This window comes from Trichomonascus vanleenenianus, assembly GCF_965637985.1.
Source record: "Trichomonascus vanleenenianus strain CLIB 3782 genome assembly, contig: TRVA0_015S, whole genome shotgun sequence".
Lineage (NCBI taxonomy): Eukaryota > Fungi > Ascomycota > Dipodascomycetes > Dipodascales > Trichomonascaceae > Blastobotrys > Blastobotrys vanleenenianus.
The window spans coordinates 245,131-269,193 of NW_027481872.1; the positions used below are offsets into that span (position 1 = coordinate 245,131).

At 50.1% G+C, this 24,063-nt stretch overlaps 13 protein-coding genes across 13 annotated transcripts; 8 read left to right on the top strand and 5 right to left on the bottom strand.

The window, feature by feature from the left end:
• Positions 1-872: 872 nt before the first annotated feature.
• Positions 873-1,946, top strand: PPH21 (serine/threonine-protein phosphatase; the record flags this gene model as incomplete). Its single annotated transcript, XM_076684435.1, has 1 exon — positions 873-1,946. One exon carries the CDS (start codon positions 873-875, stop codon positions 1,944-1,946), a length of 1,074 nt encoding a protein of 357 aa, XP_076541403.1.
• A 794-nt stretch (positions 1,947-2,740) lies between these two features.
• Positions 2,741-3,391, bottom strand: TRVA0_015S02212 (SDR family NAD(P)-dependent oxidoreductase; the record flags this gene model as incomplete). The annotated part of the gene is made up of 1 exon (XM_076684436.1): positions 2,741-3,391. The coding sequence occupies one exon, from the start codon at positions 3,389-3,391 to the stop codon at positions 2,741-2,743; it is 651 nt and encodes a 216-aa protein (XP_076541404.1).
• Positions 3,392-4,043: 652 nt separating this feature from the next.
• Positions 4,044-4,601, bottom strand: TRVA0_015S02234 (2-oxo-4-hydroxy-4-carboxy-5-ureidoimidazoline decarboxylase; the record flags this gene model as incomplete). The annotated part of the gene is made up of 1 exon (XM_076684437.1): positions 4,044-4,601. One exon carries the CDS (start codon positions 4,599-4,601, stop codon positions 4,044-4,046), a length of 558 nt encoding a protein of 185 aa, XP_076541405.1.
• Positions 4,602-5,244: 643 nt separating this feature from the next.
• Positions 5,245-5,888, top strand: TOM20 (TOM complex receptor protein TOM20; the record flags this gene model as incomplete). The annotated part of the gene is made up of 2 exons (XM_076684438.1): positions 5,245-5,293; positions 5,344-5,888. 2 exons carry the CDS (start codon positions 5,245-5,247, stop codon positions 5,886-5,888), a joined length of 594 nt encoding a protein of 197 aa, XP_076541406.1.
• A 1,366-nt stretch (positions 5,889-7,254) lies between these two features.
• On the top strand, positions 7,255-8,805 carry HXT2 (sugar porter family MFS transporter; the record flags this gene model as incomplete). The annotated part of the gene is made up of 1 exon (XM_076684439.1): positions 7,255-8,805. One exon carries the CDS (start codon positions 7,255-7,257, stop codon positions 8,803-8,805), a length of 1,551 nt encoding a protein of 516 aa, XP_076541407.1.
• A 468-nt stretch (positions 8,806-9,273) lies between these two features.
• Positions 9,274-9,873, top strand: RDI1 (Rdi1p; the record flags this gene model as incomplete). The annotated part of the gene is made up of 1 exon (XM_076684440.1): positions 9,274-9,873. One exon carries the CDS (start codon positions 9,274-9,276, stop codon positions 9,871-9,873), a length of 600 nt encoding a protein of 199 aa, XP_076541408.1.
• A 153-nt stretch (positions 9,874-10,026) lies between these two features.
• RBS1 (Rbs1p) lies at positions 10,027-11,202 on the bottom strand (the record flags this gene model as incomplete). Its single annotated transcript, XM_076684441.1, has 1 exon — positions 10,027-11,202. One exon carries the CDS (start codon positions 11,200-11,202, stop codon positions 10,027-10,029), a length of 1,176 nt encoding a protein of 391 aa, XP_076541409.1.
• Positions 11,203-11,573: 371 nt separating this feature from the next.
• On the top strand, positions 11,574-14,801 carry UFD2 (ubiquitin-ubiquitin ligase UFD2; the record flags this gene model as incomplete). The annotated part of the gene is made up of 2 exons (XM_076684442.1): positions 11,574-11,591; positions 11,643-14,801. 2 exons carry the CDS (start codon positions 11,574-11,576, stop codon positions 14,799-14,801), a joined length of 3,177 nt encoding a protein of 1,058 aa, XP_076541410.1.
• A 91-nt stretch (positions 14,802-14,892) lies between these two features.
• Positions 14,893-15,885, bottom strand: TRVA0_015S02366 (ACP S-malonyltransferase; the record flags this gene model as incomplete). The annotated part of the gene is made up of 1 exon (XM_076684443.1): positions 14,893-15,885. The coding sequence occupies one exon, from the start codon at positions 15,883-15,885 to the stop codon at positions 14,893-14,895; it is 993 nt and encodes a 330-aa protein (XP_076541411.1).
• A 242-nt stretch (positions 15,886-16,127) lies between these two features.
• CHS7 (Chs7p) lies at positions 16,128-17,114 on the top strand (the record flags this gene model as incomplete). The annotated part of the gene is made up of 1 exon (XM_076684444.1): positions 16,128-17,114. The coding sequence occupies one exon, from the start codon at positions 16,128-16,130 to the stop codon at positions 17,112-17,114; it is 987 nt and encodes a 328-aa protein (XP_076541412.1).
• A 262-nt stretch (positions 17,115-17,376) lies between these two features.
• TRVA0_015S02410 (uncharacterized protein) lies at positions 17,377-17,681 on the bottom strand (the record flags this gene model as incomplete). The annotated part of the gene is made up of 2 exons (XM_076684445.1): positions 17,377-17,517; positions 17,571-17,681. The coding sequence occupies 2 exons, from the start codon at positions 17,679-17,681 to the stop codon at positions 17,377-17,379; spliced, it is 252 nt and encodes an 83-aa protein (XP_076541413.1).
• A 162-nt stretch (positions 17,682-17,843) lies between these two features.
• RIA1 (GTPase RIA1) lies at positions 17,844-20,915 on the top strand (the record flags this gene model as incomplete). Its single annotated transcript, XM_076684446.1, has 1 exon — positions 17,844-20,915. The coding sequence occupies one exon, from the start codon at positions 17,844-17,846 to the stop codon at positions 20,913-20,915; it is 3,072 nt and encodes a 1,023-aa protein (XP_076541414.1).
• Positions 20,916-22,209: 1,294 nt separating this feature from the next.
• AMN1 (Amn1p) lies at positions 22,210-23,868 on the top strand (the record flags this gene model as incomplete). Its single annotated transcript, XM_076684447.1, has 1 exon — positions 22,210-23,868. The coding sequence occupies one exon, from the start codon at positions 22,210-22,212 to the stop codon at positions 23,866-23,868; it is 1,659 nt and encodes a 552-aa protein (XP_076541415.1).
• Between the last annotated feature and the right edge of the window lie 195 nt (positions 23,869-24,063).

The window sequence follows — 24,063 nt, forward strand, 5'->3', positions numbered from 1 at the left end:
TATCATCTTGCTGGTAGCAAATCAAGAACTTAATTTAATCAGTTCCATGGCTCAAAGTTAATGGATATTGACTCTACTTTTAAACACACTACCGGGTATTAACCAACGAAAACCGAGGAACCGGGAATCATGATAGATCTGCCAGATTTTAGCAAGATAGCTTGTATACACTAAAGCTGTAGAAAACAGAATTACAGTGGTAGCGGTCTTAGACTGAGATGTGTCGTCTGAGACTCACTTTGGGAGGCAGAAATATTGCCGTAGTAAGCTTCGAAATGCATCAAAAACAGTACCACCAGAGATGGTCGAGCAAATGATTCAATGGACTAGCAGACCAAGGATAGACTGAGCCACAGGGATGAATGACGGAAAGACCCTTTAACCTCTTTAGAATATCATTTAGCACATAGTTCAGTTCAGCCCTCTACATGACGCGTGGAATGCGGCTGGGAGCCCGCCAGGTGCCTCGTTACACGGCTGAACAAAACCCGCCGATGATCTCACAGACTACAGTACCATACAGCCTCATCATCCCATCGAACACAATTTTATTCTCCAACACTTGAATTCGGCCTAGAATTGTTGCATGGTAGAATGCCTTATGAAATTCCCCAGTTTGGTTCATTTTATTCCAGAATATGCATGTAAACTCCCCCCCTTTTAAAGTTGGCTGGTAAGGTTTGAGTAAGGCGAATGGAATTTTGGTGATGCGTGGTGCGCGTAAAGTCCCAACGGGGGGAGGGCCAACGACAAACAAACCTCCCAGAAAAGCCTTCACCTAAGCGGTCATTTGTCTACACGTAGCGAACACAAGCGTTGGGGAACCCAAGTCGTTTGGTTCAATTGTGGTGGATTCGAACGAAAATAAAATAATGGATATCGATCCTGATGTGCAGATGGAGGACGCCTCCCCAGGCGACCGTGAGATTTCGCCGCTCGATACAACGGCGGAGGAGGAGTACACCAACTACGAGGACTCGCATGGGCTGTCAACGGAGCCGCAGCATCCGCCGGCGGAGCCAACCGAGGCGACATTGAAGCAGCTGGACGGGTGGATTGAGACGCTGACAAAGGTCCAGACCCTGTCAGAAGAGGACGTTCAGTCCCTTTGTGCCATGGCCAAGGACATTCTGCAGTTTGAGCAGAACGTGCAACCCGTGAACGCGCCCGTGACGATCTGTGGCGATGTACATGGCCAATTCCACGATCTCATGGAGCTGTTCAAGATCGGCGGGCCCTGTCCGGACACAAACTACCTGTTTATGGGCGACTACGTCGACCGAGGATACTACTCGGTCGAGTCGGTCTCATACCTGGTGGCGATGAAGGTGCGGTACCCGAACCGGCTGACGATTTTGCGAGGTAACCACGAGTCGCGGCAGATTACGCAGGTGTACGGGTTTTATGACGAGTGTCTGCGTAAATACGGCAACGCCAACGTGTGGAAGATGTTCACGGACCTGTTTGACTACTTCCCCATCACGGCGCTGGTCGAGAACAAGATTTTCTGTCTGCACGGCGGCCTGTCGCCCAACATTGAGACCATTGACAACATCCGGGAGCTCAATCGGTTCCAGGAAGTGCCGCATGACGGCCCCATGTGCGACCTGCTGTGGTCGGACCCGGACGAGCGCGGGTCGTGGGGCGTGTCGCCCAGAGGTGCCGGCTTCACGTTTGGGCAGGACATTTCCGAGCAGTTCAACCATACTAATAACCTGAGTCTCATCTCGCGGGCGCATCAGCTTGTCATGGACGGGTACAGCTGGTCGCACGAGCAGCAGGTCGTGACCATCTTCTCGGCGCCGAACTACTGTTACCGGTGCGGCAACCAGGCCGCCATCATGGAGGTCGACGAGACGCTCAAGCATACCTTTTTGCAGTACGACCCGAGTCCGCGGCCGGGAGAACCCTCAGTATCACGAAAGACCCCCGACTACTTTTTGTAATGGCATTTTATTATTATATATATTTTTCCTATATAACTTTGTCCTTTTTTTATGTATCTAATTGTTTGAGCGGTAATTCGTTTTAATCTACCATTTGTGCGATGAAATTACCTGTAAATATATGTAACCCACTGCTAATTGGAGGTTGTTGTGTTGAGGAGTACGATGGATATGTTGTATTGTTAAAATATATAGTGTCTGGATATGATTGTTCTTGGAATGGAATTCATTGGGAATCGAATTAAATTGGTTTTTGAGGGATATTTATGGCAATTGATTACATGTACCGGGACACAACTACTGTATTGTACCGACGGCAATACGGCGTTACTGCTTTTTTTTTTTTGATTATCAGGTATTCCCTTATTTACTGGTACAAATAATATTTTTGTTCCACAAATACCGGTACGTTATCATTATCAATTGAGCACAATTGCATTTTTTATGTAGGGTTCCTAGCCTCTAAAATTCTCAAATGCTCGCTTCATGTAAACAATAATACCAAGTTTTATTGATTACGCGCATTCAAGATAGCCAAAGACGAATACTTATGTTAATAACTCTCAGCAACTTATTGCAGTCTAGTGAAAGGCGAGCAGATTGGCGTCAAGGAACTTAACGACAGCGCAAAGTCGGATATTATAAACGCGGGAAAGAAAAGATGTTCAGTAGCTTATCGCACACATTCAATCTACCATAAGTTTTCAGTTTATGACTACTAATGACCTGACAGGATATCAATTACAAATCTCGAGTTTTGAATAAATACTAGGGGCACCTTATCAAAGTGGAACTTAAGCATTGGCACCTCCATCAACTGTCCACGTAGCGCCAGTGACGTAACCACACTCATCGCTCAACAACAAACAGACAACACTCGCCACCTCTTCAGGCTTTCCATCTCTGACCAATGGAATATTACCCCCCGGGGCCGCCAAACCCCTATCCAAATTCCTTTGGTGCATCGGCGTGTCAATGGGCCCAGGCATGACGTTGTTCACTCTAATTCCCCGGCTCCCCACCTCAAGAGCAGCGCTCTTAACCATGCCAATCGACGCATGCTTGCTTGCACTAAACACAGCACCTTTTTTGAACCCGCGCTCCGCGAACATACTCGAAATGTGGACAACGCTACTCCCCGGCTCCTCCAAGACACCTGGCTTCAACACTTCGCTAAGGATGTTGAACGCGCCCCGCACATTGCACTGCACTATGAAATCAAATTCATCATCGGAAGTCTCCCAGATATTATCAAACCCCAAAGCACGTCCGCCCGTGCCTGCATAGTTGACTAGACCATTGATCTTGCCGAAATGGCTCTTGACATTCTCCAAACATGACTTTACCTGGGATCTCTTGGTGACGTCCAATTCATGTGCAAGCACGTTGTTCTGGTGCTTGGCATCAATGGCATCCGTCTCTTGCTTTAGCTTCTCGGCGTTCATGTCGCAAAAGGCAACTTGAGCGCCCTTCGACAACAAGAGTTTAGCAGTAGCCAGCCCCATTCCCGAGGCAGCACCAGTCACTACAAACACTTTTCCTTCCATTTTTGTATTCTTCTACGATCTGTCGTTGATAACTACATTACTAGAGAGTATATATAGTCTTTCTATATTTCCGCAGATCTTGCTATACCTCCGTTATCGCCGCTTTCCACCTTCAATCTCCGCTCCATCATTTTAGTAAGCTCGCAGATGCCGCCAAGAGTTCTCCACACATACGTAATGGATCGGTCGAGGAGAACAGCGACGCGAAATGGGCGGCTTATCACTTCTCCGCTTATTCAGCGCTTAGTACCACAATCTAAGTCAAACTGCAAGTGAGGGTCAGCTTTGTCGGGGTTTTCCAAGGATATGTCGTATGTAAAATAGATGAAAAAAAGTATCACCATTAAGAAATTCTTCTTTATCTTCACCATAAACGGGCTCAGAAACAAAAATGCCAACTGACCAATCTATTGTACCATATCACCTTATGAACTTATAGTACCAGGTACCGGTAGTACCCGTATACCAGTCTACTGAATAATCACTTCGGGCTGTCATTACAAGTTCCACGAGGCTAAAAAAAGTCATCCATCTCTAAATAGGTACAAATTTACAACTGGCTTTTTACCTTAATCTTGGACGCTCGGTCCAAGGCAATGTCGCACATGGCGTTGAATGCTTCTCGCCTCTCGGCGGAGATGTCCTTTCGGTCAATTCGCTCAATCATGTTCTCCATAATGACGTCTCGCGTTCGGCCGTTGACAAACACAACGTAACGCAGACCTGGGAAGGTCTCCTCGTACAATGCATTGAGCTCAGCAAGCCGCTTGGTCTGGGCCTCAGAGACAGCCTTGAGGTTAGCCTGTTCGGCCTCGGAGTGCGCCGACAACTTAACGTTCTTGGGCGCGCCCAGCCGCGGGTGAGCAGCAATGATCTTGGAGACTCGCGGGTCCTCCTCGTTAGTGTCGAGCTGGTTGTTCAGCACTACGCGGACCTGCTCAATGAGGTCTGGGTAGGACCCCACGGCAGGTCCCGAGCTCAGCACTTCGCCGATGATGATACTATTAAGGGTCGGGCAGGGCTCGAACAAGTTAGCGAGGGCCTCCTCCTGCTCGGCCCGTGGCAGTTTGCTCAAAGTAGAGGCAGCTGGCAACTCGTAACCGCTCATTTCTAAAAAGTCTTTCAAGTTTGTAGAGAAAGAGAAAGGAGGAGACGCTTCAGAGGCAGAAAGCTGCACTTATATGGTCTTCGCTGATCTCCGACGGTTAGCCGTGCGGCTTTCATCCTTCGCCTGCGATCTGCGGAGAACTGTACCATATCACCACTCTGGGTGTATAACCTTTATCCAAAAATGGCTATATCTGTGAGATATACGAATCGAGTTGCAGGTGTGTAGAGGTTCATCATAGCTAGCGGCCTTATCAAGATTATAACAGCTTGCCGCTTATCGGCTCCCCACCGGTGAACGTGCTCGTTGCGTTCTGAGAGTTACTTACACCATAGGCTGTAAGCACATTTGAGCATGAAAGTTTTATCAGAGCAATAGCCATTGAGCGACCAGCGCCTCACGAATGGGCCGAAAACCCCCCGACGCTCCGCGTCGCCTCGGGGGGTTTGGGGGGCTAAGCCCCCCATATATAGCGTCGCACAGCTCTTCCAACCTGCCCTTTAAGGCCGGCCGGATGGTTCGTTCGTTGAATTAATGATCCGCGCAATGTTCCCAAACGCCCACTGAACGGGAAGGCACATCGTCAAAACTTTCAAGGCCTGCGTGCATTTTGAAAAATCCATCCCATATATAAGATAAAAGAATGCCGTCTAAGGGGGCTATTGTGACGTCGGTGCTTGCCGTATCTGCCAGTATGTATTCGACGGGATAATTGCTATTGATTGCTGCTAACCCCATTTAGTTTCGTACCTCGTGTACTTTGACTACCAGCGACGAAACTCGCCAGAGTTCCGAAAGAAGCTCAAGAAGACCGCCAAGAAGCATGCTAAGGCCCAAGAGCAGAAGAAGGAGGCAGGCCGAAACGAGCTGAGGGACAAGATCCAGTCTGTGTTGACTGAGTCCAAGGCTGCCGACCCGATCCCGGAGGGTCTCCAGGAGCGAGAGCGAATGTTCGTTGAGGAGGTGGCTAGGGCCGACGAGCTTCTCAACGCTGGTGACGAGCTCCAGTCTGCTCTTGCTTTCTACCGAGCGCTCTATGTGTACCCCGCTCCATTGGACCTGCTGAACATCTACGACGAGAAGTTGACCGAGCCTGTTTTGGACATTCTGCGAATGATGATCATGCTTGACCCACCACCACATCTCCTTGCGGCTCTTGGCGGTGCCGCTGGCGGACCTGGCGGTCCTGGTGGCGCCGCAGCTGCTGCTGCTGCTGCTGCTGCTGCTGCTTCCGCCTCCGCCGGGGCTGCCGGAATGTCTGGTCCGGCTGCGGCTGATGTCGAGTAATCTCTCTATCGCCCATCTTTTCCTGTATATATGCTCTTCGTTGCCTCAAAAGCACTCAATTCAGCCAAACCACCAAACGTTTATACAGTTTACACCTTAGTAACTACTAAAATTGTCCGTTTAAATTCAGCTATCACCGACCGGCTACGTAGTTTTTTAGCTTTACCTTGAACCGTTTAATATCGCACCAGTTATGCCCCTGCTCTCATTTTTTTTACAGTACATTGAAAAGATTCAACGTCATTTTCAAGTCGCGCGCATGGACGAATCGTTGCCAATTTGAGTTTCGAATGATTTGAACAAAAATCCTAGTTTTAGTGTAGGTAGTTCGGGAATATAAGCGTTTGATCGTTGGCCATCATCAACAACGCCGTAACAACAGACTCACGAAAAGAAATACGACACTACCCCTTCTGAGCTATCAAATACTACATAGTATTGGCGATACAGCCATCAAACGCCGTTCAAAGTGCCCCTCGATTGCCCCACGTCCTTCAGCGCCGATGCACATCGCTAGCAATATACCCGAGACACTCCTAAATAGCGTAGACCCGGGGAAATTGGAATAAACCTTCCGGTGATGCAGTAGCTCCCCGTAATTTTGAAGATTTATGTCGTTTAACGCCTAAAGGCAGGTTGTAGACACTCTCTCAAACCGTGGGGTGAGAGCCGTTCACCAATCCAGCAACCAACCATGAGCCTGAAAGGCTAATAAGGTGGTGTAGCCTACCATGGACGATGGTGGGTAATTAGGTAACGTAGCACCATAAAATGGTGGTCGGTAATTAGACGATTTAGGAGGTAGAAGGCAATAATCAGTGAAGCGTTTATCCGATGCTAGATTGATCGTCGATGCATATGGGTCGGAAAGGAATGAATGCAAGCGACCAAGTGTTCAAGGATTCCCGGTGATACAAGCGCTACAAAACAGCAGACAGAAGCCAATACTATATGGATTGCATGTGAGGTGCTTTCAGCGATCATCTAAGGTGGCGCAATGTATCTAAACGGTTGCACGTGTTTCCTATAATTTGAATGCCGAGTTGCACATTTCGTATCAAATTGGATGCCAAGCCGTCCGAGCGATGATGATGCTTCAATTGCCGAATGACCGGGAATTGTATGCATTGAGCGGTGCAATCGTAGTACAGCCTATAGGTGGGGCATTGCATGTTCGCCGTCTCTTTTGCCAAAGCTGTTGAACCTCCCCTTGCATGATTCAGTTTAACGTATTTCCGCGGCTGCGGGGCAGAATCATTTAACCGATCGAGGTAAGGCTACAATATTTAAATGCCTGGCCAATTCTTCTCAATTTCGTTCCTTTGAGCTTCTTTTTTTTGAGTCAGAAGAAGAAAGAACCGGGGAAATGCCGCTTCCAAAGTTCTACAATACATACCTGACGGCAGCTGTCGCCACGATTGGTGGCTCGCTGTTCGGGTTCGACATCTCCAGTATGTCTGCTATAATCGGCACCGAGCAATACATGAAGTACTTCAATAGCCCAGATTCCACTCTTCAAGGTGGTATCACTGCTTCGATGGCGGCTGGGTCCCTGCTTGGATCGCTTCTGTCTGGTCCGGTATGTGAACGAATTGGCCGAAAACCAACCATCCAATACAGCTGTATTTTGTGGATTATTGGCTCTATCATTACCTGTGCTTCTCAGAACGTCGCAATGCTCATTGTCGGACGAGTAATCAACGGCCTTTGCGTTGGCTTCATGTCCTCCCAAGTACCGGTATACTTGGCTGAGTTGGCCAAACGAGAGGTGCGAGGCAAGGTCATTGGTATCCAGCAGGTGTCCATCGAGGTGGGCATTCTCGTGCTCTACTTCATTGGGTACGGGTGCTCCTTCATCAACTCCACTGCATCCTTCCGAATTCCATGGGGCATCCAGATGATCCCTGCCATCGTCCTCTTCTTCCTGATGCCCATGTTCCCAGAGTCCCCACGATGGCTCGCCGGCCAAGGACGGTGGGAAGAGTGCCACGAAATTCTGGCCAACGTCCACGCCAAGGGCGACCGGGACGACTCAATCGTGCTGGCTGAGTTGCTGGAGATCAGGGAGATTGTTGATCTTGAGAAGAGCACGAGCCACGGGTATCTTGAACTGTTCAGCAAGAAGAATTGGCAGCGATCTGTTGTTGGCATTATGACCCAAGTCTGGCAGCAACTGGCTGGCGGCAACATCATGATGTACTACGTCGTCTATGTGTTCCAGATGGCTGGCCTCGAGGGCAATGTCAATTTAATTGCTTCCTCTGTCCAATACGTTATTATGCTTGTGTTCACAATTCCCACTCTGTTTTACATTGACAGGAGTGGTCGACGTTATCTCATGGTTGGAGGTAGCATTGGTATGGGTACTTTCATTTTCGCTGTTGGTGCTCTTTTAGCCAGGTACGGTGAGCATGTCGACTCCGTGGGCGGTAATGAGTCGATCCACATTACGCTTGCCAACAACTTTGGTGCTTCTCGAGCAGTCATGGTGTGCTCTTACCTGTTTATCTTTGTCTACGCTCTGACCTGGGCCCCGACCGCCTGGATCTATGCCCCAGAGGTGTTCCCGCTTTATCTACGGTCGCGAGGCATGTCTGCTTCTGCTGCCGGTAACTGGGCTATGAACTTTGCGCTCGGCTTTTATCTGCCCCCGGCGTTTGACACAATTGGTTGGAAAGCGTTCATGATCTTTGGTACGTTTAACTTTGCCATGGCCGTCCACATCTTCCTGACCTTCCCGGAGACGGCACAGAAGACCCTTGAGGAAATTGACGAGCTATTTGGCCCAAATGCTCCTCCAGCTTGGCGGACTTTCCCTGGCAACAGTCGACTCGCCGATACAGCTCACGAGTTGGAGGTCAACCCAGAGAAGCTTGCCGAGATTTCTCATGTCGAAGAGAAGGCCCCAGAGGTGTAAAAACACACGCTTTCTCGTTAATGCTTCCGCTCTTTTACGATTTCTAATCCTTTACTTGATTCTTGGTTTATAGCACACACGAATACACGTTATTTTACGAAAAACCTCTACCACCAGAGGTACTACATAATTCAGCAGGTACTATCATAGTTCGGCAGGTAGTCAAACAGTCAAATCAGTAGCCAGGTCGAAGGTACAGATCCAAGCTATCCCAACGTATTGATAAGTACTGTAGTCCAAATATAAAACCGTACTCGTAATACGTAAGCGTTTGAGGACTGCAGATGAGATTGAAGGTAGGTGATGAGTTACGTGGGCCAGATTCAGGGGGTGTCGCAGACCACAAATTACACCCCTAAAACAGCCAACACACACACCAACCGTGAAAAAAACCCACATCTCCAACGTTTGAGCTTTTTATCCTCCATTGGAGCGTTCTATCCGCTGAGTTTTTAAGCAAAAGAAAAAATGACCGGAGACAACCACGAAGATTCGTCGGACGAGTCGATGACCAACGTCCCAGAGTACAAGGTCTCTGAGAAAAAGACGATTGAAGAGTACGCCAACCTAGATGCCGAAGACGAGTCGCTGCGTAAGTGGAAGGAGTCGCTCGGGCTCACCGCCGGCGGGTCTATTGGGGCGCCGGGCGACAAGCGACGGGTTGTCGTGCTGGAGATGACGATGAACGTCGAGGGTCAGGATCCGGTAACGTTCAACCTCGAGGACCAGGGCGTCGTTGAGAAGCTCAAGAAGAACCCCATCGTCATCAAGGAGCGATCACGGTACCACCTGAACATCAAATTCCGAGTCCAGCACGACATCGTGACCGGTCTGCGGTACATCCAGGTGGCCAAGCGAGGCGGCATCCGGGCCAGCAAGACCGAAGAGGTGTGTGGATCGTATCCTCCAAACACGAAGGAGAAGCCATTTTACATTAAGGACATGTCCGAAGGCGAGGCTCCCGGCGGCATGTTGGCGCGAGGCACATACACCGCGCTGTCGACCTTCAAGGACGACGATGGGATTACCCATCTCGAGATTCCATGGGGCTTTGAGATCAAGAAATGATCATAACCAAGCTCCCAAAACTCCCTTTGCATATAACAATAACAAATCATCACCTTTCATTCATTCGTAATTAGGTCGCTTATTTAAGTCGGATCATAGGTCGATTATTAAGTTGTCTGATCGAAACATAAGAGTAGAGATCGCTTAACTGAATCAACGATGGGGGTGGTTGCGGCGGTATGACGGAGTAGAGCTGCGACTCGCATGGTGGGACTGATCGGGCGTTACGTTAGCGCTGTTGGCTCTTGAATTAGGTGCCGAATTGATTGCATGGATTGAATTGATCGAATTGGATCCCGAGTGGACAGAGCTGGGCGCAGACCTGATGAGTTGAAATGGCATCGCGGTTCCATTGGGATAGTAAATTTCGCCTGGATACACGGGATAGTAATATGGCTGCATCGGCATCACTCCACTAGGGGGAGGAGGAGGAGGAGGGGGAGGCGGAGGAAGAGGATGCTGAAACTGCTGAAACTGTGGCTGATAATAGTATGGGCCAGGAGGGGCCGAGTATGGAGGCAACGGAGCAGAGTGCATCTGTCTTGAATAGTCAGCATCGTTGCGGGCATACCGCTCTTTGCGTGAATAAGTCTCCTCAATGCTGTCTAGTTCTTCCTTATCAGGTCCAGCCGGTGCAGCGGCCGCCTCATCTCGTGCGGCTGGAGTGCTGAAAATGCGCGCTCGAGCCTCTTCATATGCGGCACTCCGTGCTTCGAGACTTCCACGCCCTTTGGGCGTCTGGCTAGACACCGTGCTACCAGTGGACACTGATGGAGAAGTGCCATTGCTATCCTTTTCATCACTCAATTCGTTGTTAGTATTAGTATTATCATTATCATTCGATTCATTATTCGTATCGTTCGTCATATCGTTAGTACGTTGCTCGTTAGCCTGAGTATCATTCCCGTTAATATTACTCGTATTCGTATTTGCTGTATTCGCATTGGTATCTTTCTTCTTCTTGAGGAGCATTGCACGCCGTGGGGGTCTCTTTTCCTCCGTACTTGGCGCATCCAAGTCAGAAGTGCTCCGATAGTCGCACAATGGCTTGGGCAGCTCGGAGCTGATGCTGTTCTCCAAAAAAAGCGTCACCGTAGAGCCGTCCGCGCTCGACACATGGCCCACATGGTAGTAATCGGCAATCTTATGGGCAATCAGCCGGAAGTACGAGTTCATCGGGCCGGGGAAATCCATCTGCGAGTTCGCGCCGCGCACAAAACACTGTACAATCTGCTCGAGCCGCAAAACGAACATCCGGCTCTTGCGATCAAACAGTGCAATCTGTAGCACTGAGTCCAGCTCCGGGGCATTAACGCTCTCGGACGTCATCTCCAAATGAACCGCCGCGCAAAGGATAAAAAAATGGAGCGGATTGGAACAAAAAGAACCTAATGAAACAAAATCTCCTCTATTTCGCCCACACAATATTCGAGATTGAAGGTGCTTTTTCCTCGGGCTTCCACGGTCGTCGCAATGGTGGAAAAAAGTGGAAAACTGGCGATTTGGGGGCGATATTTTTCAAGGGGTGGGGCGCGCTCAGTCTGTTGGGAGGAAAGATGGGTCTGTATGTGTCTCTCACCATCGCTTCCACCTTCGCAGACCTCGGTGGCACGCTTTATTAAAAGGCAGAGATTGCTGAAGTGGAGGCTTAGACTAAACCGTTTCCGCATTTTGGCTGGAACTGCGTAGTTGAGATTGAAATGTCGAGCGAAGAAGAAGTACGTTTGTGAAAAATTGGGCGCTTGAGAGCTGACTAACATTGTGAATAGATCCGCAGGAAGCGAATCCAGCGGCTTAATCAACTGGCGCAGCAGAACCAGCAGAACCAGCAGAACCAACAAAGCCAGAATAATGTGGCAACCTCGTCAGAACAGGCGCGACCGAAGGAGCCAACTAATAGGCCGGAAAATCCCGTATCTGCGACGGCTGAACCGTCCAAGTTGAATCATGCATTATCAAGCAGCACATCTTCAGGCACATCTTCAGCGAACGCAAATGGAGCAGCTGTGAAGGAAAGAACAGGGGATAGTACCCCACGAGAGCCGATTAGCTTTGAGAAGTGGGAGCATAATACTATCCGGGATGTCCTATTGGTTACCCTCGACGGCGAAACGACTGATAGATCGCTGGTACGCTTGACTGGACTTGCTCAGGAACTGCGAGAAGAGTCAATTGAGCTTGTACTGTCGCAGGAAGTGCTTGACCGCGTCATGTGGAGCAGGATATCCGAACATGGCGGTGGAAAGCCGTTTGACTACCTCCTTTCGTCCTGGTCGCGAGCCAGTTCAATTAAGCGCGTAACGCGCTCAACGGACCCACTAATGGACCGTAAAGTGGCGCTGCTTAACGAAATTCAGACTCTTTGCACGCGCTACGCCGTGCTTGTGACAACGAACCCCGACATTGTAGAAGACCTTAGTGGCGGAGCGAAACGCTCCACTACCGTAGACCAGCTCGTGGAGAAGCAGCAAAGCTCTGCAAGCGCAGCAATTGACTTCCTCCAGGCGACAATTAACCATGCTCATGCCGACGAAGAGCTGCTAGAGTACGCATCTGTTTTGATCAAAGATCTCAGCCACCAGCTCTTGTTCACAGGGTATGTGGGCAACTATCGCCCGTTCCTCATGCTCATGGAGGTGCTTGTAGGGCATAAGCAGGTAGCGGCCCTCATCACGCAGATCGACGGCTTCGCTGTCAAAGAGAACGCCAATGCTGTGTCCATCGTACCAGATACGCTGCTTGGGCCGTTCCTCGCGATTTCGCCTCTTGATGGTAACGGCCCGCTCAAGAACTTCCCGAGCCCAGACACCATTATGGACCATCAGGTGCGCCAGCTGCAGAACGACATCCGGTCGGAGTACAAGGTCATTAAGCAGATGCTCTTCAACATTTGTAACAACATTGTCCGCGGCTCAGCACAGTCGCGGCAGGGCCTACTCGCGTACTTTGGCAAGGTGCTCAACATGAACCATCGGCGTCTTGCTATTATGCAAACCCAGTCGGGCACAGTGTCACCGGACGGGTTCCTCATGAACATCACGTATATACTCATGCGACTGAGCGAGCCGTTCTCGGGCATATTCGGCGGCAAGTTCGACAAGGTGTCGTTTGATTATTTCAAAAACGACCCCGTGTTTGATATAACCGAGGAGACCAAGATCAACGCCGACAACGAAGAGTCGAAGCGGTTCTACGATAGCGTGGAAGAGGACCAGAAGCAGCCATCCAACTTCATTTCGCATTGTTTCTACCTCACCTGTGCATACATTCACTACGGGCTTGGTGGCACGGTCCAGTCGAATGTGCGTATCAAACGAAGCATTGACGACCTGGCGCGCAGCGTCGAGCATTTCGAGATGGAGCTGCAGCGCATGGGCGCCCGGAACAACCCGCAACTCAGCGGTCCCATGATTGACCGGTTCAAGAACCAGCTCAAGCTCGCCAAGGCCAAGAAGTTCTCTCTTGAAGTGGAGATATTTGATCTTGACTTGCAAGTCCAGTACATGCAGTTCATTCTGTTCCAGATGGTCATTCTGCTGCGTGCTGCTGAGCCAGGGCACCAGTACCCTGCAGCGCGGCCCCAGATTCCATTTCCCGAGGAGGAGCCGGCGTTCTTCAAGAACTTGCCGGAATACCTCTTGGAATCGGCAGTGGCGCACACGCTTTTCCTGTCCAGAGAGTTCCCGCACGTCATCACCAAGATTCCCCTCAAGGAATTGGTCGTCTTCTTGGTCGCGTTCATGCGGAACACGAGCTACATTAAGAATCCCTACCTTAAGGCTAAGCTCGTGGAGATTCTCTTCTTTGGCTCACTGAGCATCCAAGGGCGCCCTGGCCTCTTCATGGAGATATATGACACTGAAAAGATCTGCCTTGACCACCTATTGCATGCCATGATGAACTTCTACATCGAATGCGAGCAGACTGGCGCTAGCTCCCAGTTCTATGACAAGTTCAACATTCGATATCACATTTCGCAGATCCTCAAATCCATCTGGACGAACAGTACGTACCAGCGGCGCCTCGAAGAAGAAGCACAGCAGGACCCAGACTTTTTTGTCCGGTTTGTAGCGCTGCTTCTCAACGATACAACCTATCTCTTTGACGAGTCGCTCTCCAAGCTTTTGGAGATCCACAAACTCCAGAAAGAGCTCCCTCCAGAGCCAATGCCCGGTAGCCCACCCGAGAGCCAAGAGGTACAGGAGCAGCGAAGAACGCTTGCCAGCACCGAGAACCAGAGCCAGTCGTACATGCAGCTGACGAACCAGACGTCGACACTGGTGCGACTGTTTACCGAAGCGATCCCCAAGTCGTTTGTCACGTCTGAGATCGTCGATCGTTTGGCGGCCATGCTGAACTACAACCTTGTTACTCTTGTGGGCCCCAAGTGCCGCGAGCTTAAGGTCAAGAACCCCGAGAAGTACTTTTTTAACCCCAAGGAGCTGCTGTCTAAACTGTTTGACATTTACCTCAACTTGTCTCCCCAGGAGTCGTTTGTCGAGGCAGTGGCACGAGACGGGCGGTCGTACGACCCTGGGGCTCTGGAGCGGGCCAAGAACATTCTCATCAAGTTCAACTTCAAGAAGCCACAGCAGATCCAACAGTTTGAGGAGTTTGTCCGGCGCACCCAGGAGGTCAAGGAAGAAGACGACCTGGGCGATGTGTACCTCGGTGATATTCCAGACGAGTTCCTCGATCCTCTCATGTACACTCTCATGAAGGAACCGGTTATTCTGCCTTCGTCGCGAGTGACAATTGACCTCGCCACGATCAAGAGCCATCTGCTTTCCGATCCCAAAGATCCATTCAACCGAGCGCCTCTCAAGATCGACGAGGTCATCCCAGATACGGAGCTCAAGGAGAAGATCCAGGAGTACAAGCGGGTCAAGAAGGAGGAGTACGAACAAAAAATGCAGATTGATGGTTAAATTATGTACAGAAATGCTATGCTATGAATGATATATGACTTTAATACGTCAGTTGAAAATCCGCGAGGGGAATTCGCTTTGCGGAGGCTATTTACAATGACTCTGGTACCAGGATTACCTCCGCCGAAGCGTTCTTCGGCAGGCCAAGCGAAACGTACTTCGTTTCGCCAATTGACCAGATCTTAGATGCATGCTTATCCAAATACTCCATACTCGCCAACCAATTGACCGGCTCGGTAAGGGTGTTTTCAATTGAGTATTTGACCTCGTCCAGCGACTCAAAAGGCTTGCCTGTAATGTTGGAAACCACCTCCACGTCATGCGGCCAATTGAGTTCAATAGACCCCAGTATCTCCCGCATTGTCTTCTTACCCGGCTCCATTATAGGCGAGTGGAAAGGCCCCGAAACCTCTAATGGCTTTGTCTTGAATTTGAACTTCTTTTTGAGCTCAGTACACACAAGCTCGACCCCTTCCTTGTCGCCGGAGAGCACAAACTGCGCTGGCCCGCCAATAATTGCCACTGCCACTTTGCCGCCCAGCCCATTACGCTCAATGGCGTCTCGCGCCACAGGCACGACATCAGCGGCGCTGTGGCGAATGACGAGTAACGTGACCATCACCGTGTCACCGGCGTACTGCTGCGTGGCGTTGTGCATGGCCACACCTCTTTGTCTTACGACTTTAAGCGCTGTGGCAAAATCTAGGACGCCCGCAGCCGTCAACGCGGTATACTCCCCTAGGGAGTGTCCTGCAAAGTACCGGGCAATGAACCCGGGACGACTGCTCAGGACTTTGTATACCGCGTAACCATAGGCGAGCACGAACGGCTGGGTATTAACAGTCGATTTTACGTCAAACTTGGAGTCTTCATTGACCAATGCATCTGCAAGTTCGGCATCTAATTGGGCGACAACGTCGACGATTTCCTTTGTCTCGCTCGGAAAGCGCCTATAAATATCCCCAAGCTGTCCTGCTCTTTGGGTCCCCTGACCTGGGAAGCATACCGCCTGCGAGAACCGACGCGCCTGTTGTTGTCGAACAAGGAGACACCCACGTCCGGGCCTAACCGTCGCTGCCCTCATCACTGTACTCACGTCGCGATGCTCGAATGTGTGGAGGTGAGGTTAAGCTCTTTCCTATTTTGGCGTACCGGGCAGATCCGTCCCGGAATCTAAAGTTTCTCCCCCCCCTTTCGCGGCATCTGAGACCGTTTTCTAGGCCGTATACCTAAATTTAGGGGCGGCTGGGCACAACTTGCAGCGCGTTTTTCCAGCGACAACATCAATTCGTTCCACCCAACGAAATCTATTGTGTCGACAGGAGCATGGGGTTCGGGGACTTTGACTTTCTGTGCGATAGAGCGCCCGTGCCTTTGTGCTCTCTGGTGGGTCCCTACGACAGTGGAGAGGGAGCTCTGGGCATTGCCCGATCCGGCCTTGCGCCAGTGTGCTATGCGCGGTCGATTGAGCTGGCCAACACCGTCATCTTCGAGGTCGGGTCGGCGTTCATTCACATTGCGTCCATTCTCGTGCTGCTTATCATCATCTTCAACGTGCGGTCCAAGTACACGGCCATTGGGCGTACCGAGATCCTGCACTTTTTCTATTTATTCTTGATCCAGACAGTGCTGTCGCTGGTAATTGACAGCGGCGTTACTCCCCCGGGAACTGCATCGTATCCGTACTTCGTAGCCGCTCAGGCCGGCCTCGCGTCGGCGCTGTGCTGGTGCGTGTTGTATAACGGCCTGCTAGGCTTCCAGATGTGGGAAGACGGCACGCGGTCGTCGATATGGGGCCTGCGCATTGTATGTGTAGCAGGCTTTGCGCTCTCATTTGTCATTGCGCTTTTCACGTTCCAAGGATGGGGCGTCGGGATGTCGCCGACTAACACGATTGCGCTGTTTGTGGTGCTGTACATTGTCAATGCGCTGTGCCTCATTGTGTACGCTCTCTCGCAGTTCGTGCTAGCCGCGTTTGTGCTTCGCGACCCATGGGGCATTGGAGCCATCATTTTGGGCATCTTCTTCTTCGTCGTGGGCCAGGTGCTGCTCTACGCGTTCTCGGACAGGATCTGCATCAACGTCAAGCACTACTTGGACGGCATCTTCTTTGCGACTTTGTGCAACCTGTTTGCCATCATGATGGTCTACAAATACTGGGACATGATCACCAAGGAGGATCTGGAGTTCAGCGTATCCAACAAGGAGAACTCGTGGGAAGTCAAGGAGCTACTCGACGACCCGGATAGACGATACGACAACGGCAGCGAATATGCCTCCTCGACTTATGCATTGAACACACATCCTTATTAAATCGGCATTGATATATTTGTCGAGCTCACTTAAATCGACATTCGTCGAATTCACGTTCTTTTTAAAACGGCGTTGGTAAATTTGTCCAACTCACACCATTATTAAATCGGCACTGATAAATTTGTCGAACAACAGAGTATTATATTATTAATAGGTTAAATCTGTCTATGGGGACAGTATCGGTCTGTCATGGCCAATGGCATTTTTGTCGTATGGCAGTTATGGGTAATAAATATTAGAGGTCTTTGATGATGAATAAATACTAGATCTTCTTGACGAGGCCGATAACATCCTTGCTAACCTTGGCCTTTTGCATCCTCTTCTCGATATCCTTGGTGATTTCCTCCTTGGTCACCTCCGTCGTGACGCTGTCGAGGGACTTTTCGGTGAATGGATAAGCACACTTAAAATGATAAGCAAATGCAATCAGAGCGTAATGATAACGGGAGTACTTACGTTGACATCAGAGCATATCCAGACGCCGCTGAGCGACTCGTTAATCAGGCACTTCTGGAGCGTCTTTTTACGGCATTCCGGACAGCTCTTGCCCTCGTCCTGCGCAGCCATTTGGTGGTCCAAAAAATTTATCGGCGGTGACAAATGATGAGTCGGAGACCCAAATCATCACATCTTGTACCACCTTCGAATCAAATATACATAAATTGGAGTACTGCCGCGATTAAAATTACGAATACTACCGATACACTCAAGATATAAAGAATTAAAATAATGCCGGTAGCCCCAGAGTTCCTAATAAGGCTACAGAATCGGCCTGAGCTGATTCGAAATATCTGCATCCTGGCCCACGTTGATCACGGCAAAACCTCTCTGTCGGATAATCTGCTGGCCAGCAATGGCATCATCTCCCAGAACCTACAGGGCCAGATCCGGTATCTGGATTCTCGTCCTGACGAGCAGGCCCGTGGTATTACAATGGAGTCGAGTGCTATTTCGCTCTACTTTAAAGTTCTCAAGAAGATCGCGGATCAGGACAAGCCGCAGGCCAAGGAATACCTCATTAATCTCATTGACTCTCCGGGACACATTGACTTCTCGTCAGAGGTCTCTACAGCCTCGCGACTCTGCGATGGCGCGGTCGTTGTCGTAGATGTCGTGGAAGGTGTCTGTTCGCAGACGGTGACCGTGCTTCGGCAGGCATGGGTTGAACGCATGAAGCCCATTCTCGTGCTCAATAAGATTGACCGACTTATTACAGAGCTGCAAATGACTGCTCTGGAAGCGTACACCCACCTGGCGAGGCTCATTGAGCAGGTGAATGCTGTCATTGGGTCTTTCTACGCCGGTCAGAGAATGGAAGAGGACCTCAATTGGCGAGAACGACTGGAAAAGAATGCTAACGAGGAGTTTGTCGATTCCAGTGACGAGGACTTGTATTTTGCTCCCGAGAAAAACAATGTTGTGTTTGGCAGCGCCATTGACGGATGGGGGTTCAACATTGCGCAATTTGCTGCTATTTACGAGCGCAAGCTGGGTATGAACCGATCCAAGCTCGAGAAGGTGCTATGGGGCGAGTTTTACTACGACGCCAAGTCCAAATCCGTGGTCAATAATATCTCCAAGGTCAAGAGCAAGAACCCGCGTCCGCTTTTCGTTCAATTCGTGCTTGACAACATCTGGGCCATCTACAAGAACACGGTCATTGAAAAGAGCCCTGAAACAGTGGAGAAGATCGTCAATGTTTTGGAGCTCAAAGTGCAACCCCGAGATATTAAAGCCAAGGACGGTAAGAACCTCATGCATTCCATCTTCAGCCAGTGGATTCCGCTCTCGCGGGCCATCCTGCTCTCCGTCATTGATTTTCTGCCTTCGCCACTCGAAGCCCAACGGACGCGAATTCCAATGATTCTCGAGGCTACTCCAGGACATGAATCGGTGTCGGAAAAGGTCGTAACGGCGATGAAGGCCTGTGATCGAACTGGGCCTATCACTTCTTTCATTTCCAAGGTCATTACTGTCGCGGCTAAGGACATACCTAAGGAGAGAAAGGCTGGTGGTGGTATTGAGTCGGCTGAGGACAGAATTGCGAGGATCCGTGAGCAGAGCCGAAAAGCCCGGGAGCTGGCCCTGGCTTCAGGTGTGGGTAACGGTGGTGATACTGACGGCCTGGCCGCCCAACTATCAGCTACCTCACTAGATGAGGATGATATTGCTACTGACAGTAGCAATGTTGATAAGGCGGAAGAGTGTGATGAGCGTGTAATTGGGTTCGCTCGAGTTTACAGCGGTACCATCTCGGTTGGACAGCAAGTGAACTTGCTGAACCCACGATACAGCCCAGAGAAGCCCGATGAGCATGTCCACACTGTTACTGTGTCCGGTCTCTTCCTGTTAATGGGCCGAGATATGATCCCCATTGACCATGCCCCAGCTGGTAACATTGTTGGTATTGCTGGCCTCGACGGTAAGATTCTTAAAAGTGGCACTATTGTCAGCGTTAAAGAAGGTGGCCCGAACCTAGCGTCTACCAATGTGTCTGCGCCGCCCATTCTGCGAGTGGCTGTCGAGCCCGTGGACCCGACGAAGATTCCTCAGCTTGAACGGGGCCTGCGACTGCTGAACATATCTGATCCGTGTGTCCAGACATATGTACAGGAGAACGGCGAGCATATTTTGGCCACTGCCGGCGAGTTGCATCTGGAACGGTGCATTAAGGACCTCAAGGAGCGGTTCGCGAAAGTAGATATCACCACTTCGAAGCCAATTGTGCCGTATCGTGAGACCATTGTCGAGGACGGCGAGTGGAAACCCGAGAATGGCGATCCACGTGGGCTCAAGCGCGTCACTGTCGGTTCTGTCCAGCTCGAATTCCTCGTCTTCCCACTGTCTAAGGAAATCACGGAGTACATCAGTAGCAAGCCCGACACAATTCGAGGTCTTGCCGACATGCGGGCTGCGAAGCAAGGTACCAAGGAAAACATGGTCTCCAGTGGAATGGAAGAAGCAGTTGATGAGATGGATATGGGCAATGTCGTGCGAGACGAGTCAAAGCTAGATGAAATGAAGATTCACCTAGACAAACAACTTGAGAAGATTGGGTACAGCACTAGCCAGATTGTCTCGTTTGGCCCGAAGCGAGTTGGTCCAAACATTTTGTTTGACAAGACTGGCACGATTTCGCGCCGAGCGTTCCCACAGGATGAAGCGGCTCGGTCTGCGTACGAAGATAACATTCTAACTGGTTTCCAGATGGCCATGGCCAAGGGTCCATTGATTGCTGAGCCGCTTGAAGGTGTTGGGTGCGTTTTGGTGTCGCTGGAGGACTCTTCTGCAGTTGGTGAGACCAGTGGTACCATCCAGGGCCGTCTAATTTCTGCGACTAGGGAGACCATCCATCAGGGCATTTCCGATTGGTCTCCACGAATTAAGCTGGCTACTTACCTGTGCGATATCCAGGCTCCTACGGATGTCCTTGGTAAGGTTTATGGTGTTGTCACCAAGCGAAGGGGCAAGATCCTCTCTGAAGAGATGAAAGAAGGCACGCCATTCTTTACTGTCCACGCATCGCTGCCGGTTGCCGACGCATTCGGGTTCTCTGCAGAGATGCGAAAGCGAACCTCGGGTGCTGCCAATCCTCAGCTTGTCTTTTCCGGTTTCGAATTGCTGGATCAGGACCCATACTGGGTTCCGACTACGGAGGAAGAACTGGAGGAGCTTGGCGAAACTGCAGACCGAGAGAACATTGCCTTGGCTTATGTCAATGCGGTTAGGAGGCGAAAGGGTATGGCAATTGATCAGAAGTTGGTCGAGTTTGGAGAGCGTCAGAGAACTATGAAGAAATAGGGCGCTGCACGTGTATTTCTACTTGTTACGTACAATTCCAACATCCTTTTTTTGTCATGTTCATTTCTTGTAATATTCCATCCATTTGTCATCCCTAGTTATTTATTATTCTGTTTGTACGTCTTCAATGAAGGTCTTTTCTGCTATTGTATACCTCGTATTTGCCTATGAATAACGGTCTATCACTCGCGTTGGAAGGACGGGATATCGGAGTTGATCATTCAAAGGCCGGTGGGCCGCAGAACCGGTAGACCCAGCCATCAACCAGCCACCGCAGTACATAGTAGACGAGCACTTGCAACGCGAACTGATATAGATGGTTGGTAACTCGCCAATGCATTGTAAGATATATAGCGCAGGATGTCAATATACCTTTACTGAATGTACGCATACATCAAACCGCCAGGACCATCTTGCATGTATAGCGACAATGCTACATATGTGCTAAAAGTAGCACAGATGTACTCCTCATGACACGATGCAGACACAAAAGCTCAGACCAATTGAACCCATGCTATCGCCTTGTCGTTTCGTATCGTGCATGTATTAAGCGGTAGCCGGTACATCTGGTACATTGCAGCTGAGTGATCCACGGCTCAACGCCAATCACCTCTCAGCACAAATAGACAAAGACTATGTATTTAGAGAAATAATGTAATACAAATGAAGATTATAGAAGATGAAGAATAAAGGCACATATGTTCTATGAACCCAGCGAACAATGGGGAAAACGATGACTAGGACATTTTTGAACGGCTGTACTGCAGCGGACAACCAGCCGCACCCTTATTTTTTCGGACCCGCCATCCTAATATTCGATATCCTGCCAATCCATTTTTCTTACTACGAATGCCGTCTCACTAGGTTGACGTAATGTATAGAGCGGTGGAAATGACAGGTTAGGCCCGTACTTAGAGAGGGGGGGGAGGGAGAGGGTGCTGGCTGGCCCTACCACCAGCCTAGGAGGACCTTCCCCTACCCTGGCATCTTGCATAGCTAAGGAAAAGGCAGGTTTCTGTAGTTTGAGAGATAGGGCCAGCCTTTTTTTTAATATATTTCTTTTCCAAGGACCAGTTGTATCTTGTCTGGTCTGTCTTTGGAGGTTGGATCTTCTAACCACCCGCTATTTCCAGCGAGACGGGCAAGTACCATACAGCCTGTGCTATATAGGTCTTTGTGAGCGGATCAGTGGGTTCCTTTTAATAACTACCGGCAGGTTCGCCTGTTTTAATTTCTCTTCGTTTTTTTTTACAAAAGTGCCTAAATCCTAGTAATTTTTACGGGGTCTTGCGAGATGGATAATGCGAAGGAGTTGGATTATGGGAAGGGATCATGCCGAACTCAATCGGTGCGAAGAAGCGTCTCGGTACCCCAGAGCCTGCTTGCATTGATCAAGAGCCCTACCGACCGCTCCAAGAGCATTTCCGTCAAGAAGCGGGGGCTCAATGGCCGGAGGAACCCGTTTCTCAATTTCATTCGATCAGTGTCCTCCTCCGCATCGCTGAGTCCCGAGGCAGAGCACCACCATTACCATTCGGGGTCTATTAGCTCAATTGAGGAGGAGATTGGAATCCCCTCTAATGCGTCGCTCCACGAGGACTCTCCAGAACCGGCCGTCCTTGTTCAGTCGCACGTTCAAGAGGAGAATGAAATTGACCAGCTCTGCCGTGGACTCGCATTGTCACATTTGGAGAACTGGAGAAGCTGTCATCCCGTTCTGACTATCCCAGAGATCATGACAATGGTCATGGAATACGTCGATGACGCCAATACAGTGCCCCACGAACAAACTCCGCGGCGACGCAAGCCAATGTCCCTACGACACGCATTGCTCCTTTACGGAGATACCCCGTCGGCCAGAGAGGCGTGGGAGAGCGCCCAGGAACAGCCAGATGAACAGGTCTTTGAGCAGAGGCGCCAGACGAACGGCCTTCACTCATGTCTGCTTGTCAACCAGCAGTGGAACGCAATTGCCACTCGAGTACTGTTCAGAAAGCTCTATTTCAAAGATAATTCGAGCTGGAACAGGTTCATTGCCATGAGAGAGCAAGAGGAAAAAAACAGAGATACCTTGGCTAGTAATACCACTCCGAGAGATGTCCGGCTCGGCCTGCTTGTGCTCCACAAGGTCACTGCAACTCAAAGACAAGTGGAGCTGCTCGATAAGTTTGGTGGAAACCTCTCATGGATCGAGTTTTACACCTGCGCCAACATTGTGCCTACTCGAGCCTTGCTTAGCGGCAACAAGCTAACCAAGATCGTGCTCCCCGGTTGCACCAAAGTGAACGACCGCACTGTTGCGCTTATTGCCGAGTGCTGCCGTAGCCTCGAACACCTAGATCTGCGAGCGTGTGAACAAGTCTCCGATAAGGGTATCCGGTGCATTGCCAAGTACTGCCCGAAGCTCAAGTTGCTCAATGTCGGGCGGACCAGAAGGGGGGCATTGGTCACTTCAAAGAGTATTAAGCATATTGTAAGGAGGACGAACATTGAGACATTAGGGCTCGCCGGGTGCCACATCGACGACCGAACGATCTGGGACTTGGCGCGGTATAGAGGGCCCTATATTGAGCGATTGTCACTCAACAACTGCTACTTGCTAACTAACAATTCAATCCCCCGGATTCTGGGGTATACTCCGCACCTCTCGGTGTTGGAACTGCGAGGGTGCACCCAGATCACTGATATGCGACCCATTGTGCTGTTCAAGCGGTATAGAGAACGAATGGGCCGCCCACCGTTGATAGAAGGATGTGAAATTTTCGAGCTGAGGATGAAGGAGGCTGAATGGCTCCTGGAGATGGAGATATCGCGGCGTATGTTCCGGGACTGTCTAGAGTGGATCTATGGTCCGGACGACGATGTGTCCATGGAGGAGGCTGGGCTTTGTAATCGGGTGAAAGAGCTGAAAGCTTCGCATGAAAAGCATAGAATAGAGATTGACTTGTCATGAATGTATGAATTGACGAATTATGAAATGCTGAACTCCTTTGACCATATACACATATTTTCGTACGTTGAAGTGTAACGAAACTTTATGGGCCCAAGTAGTACGGAGAGGCGATTTGCAGAATTGAGCGCATGGGTTACGATGTAGGTTATTGCATAAAGATCTATAAACGAGCGGATAATAAATAATTCATAAGAC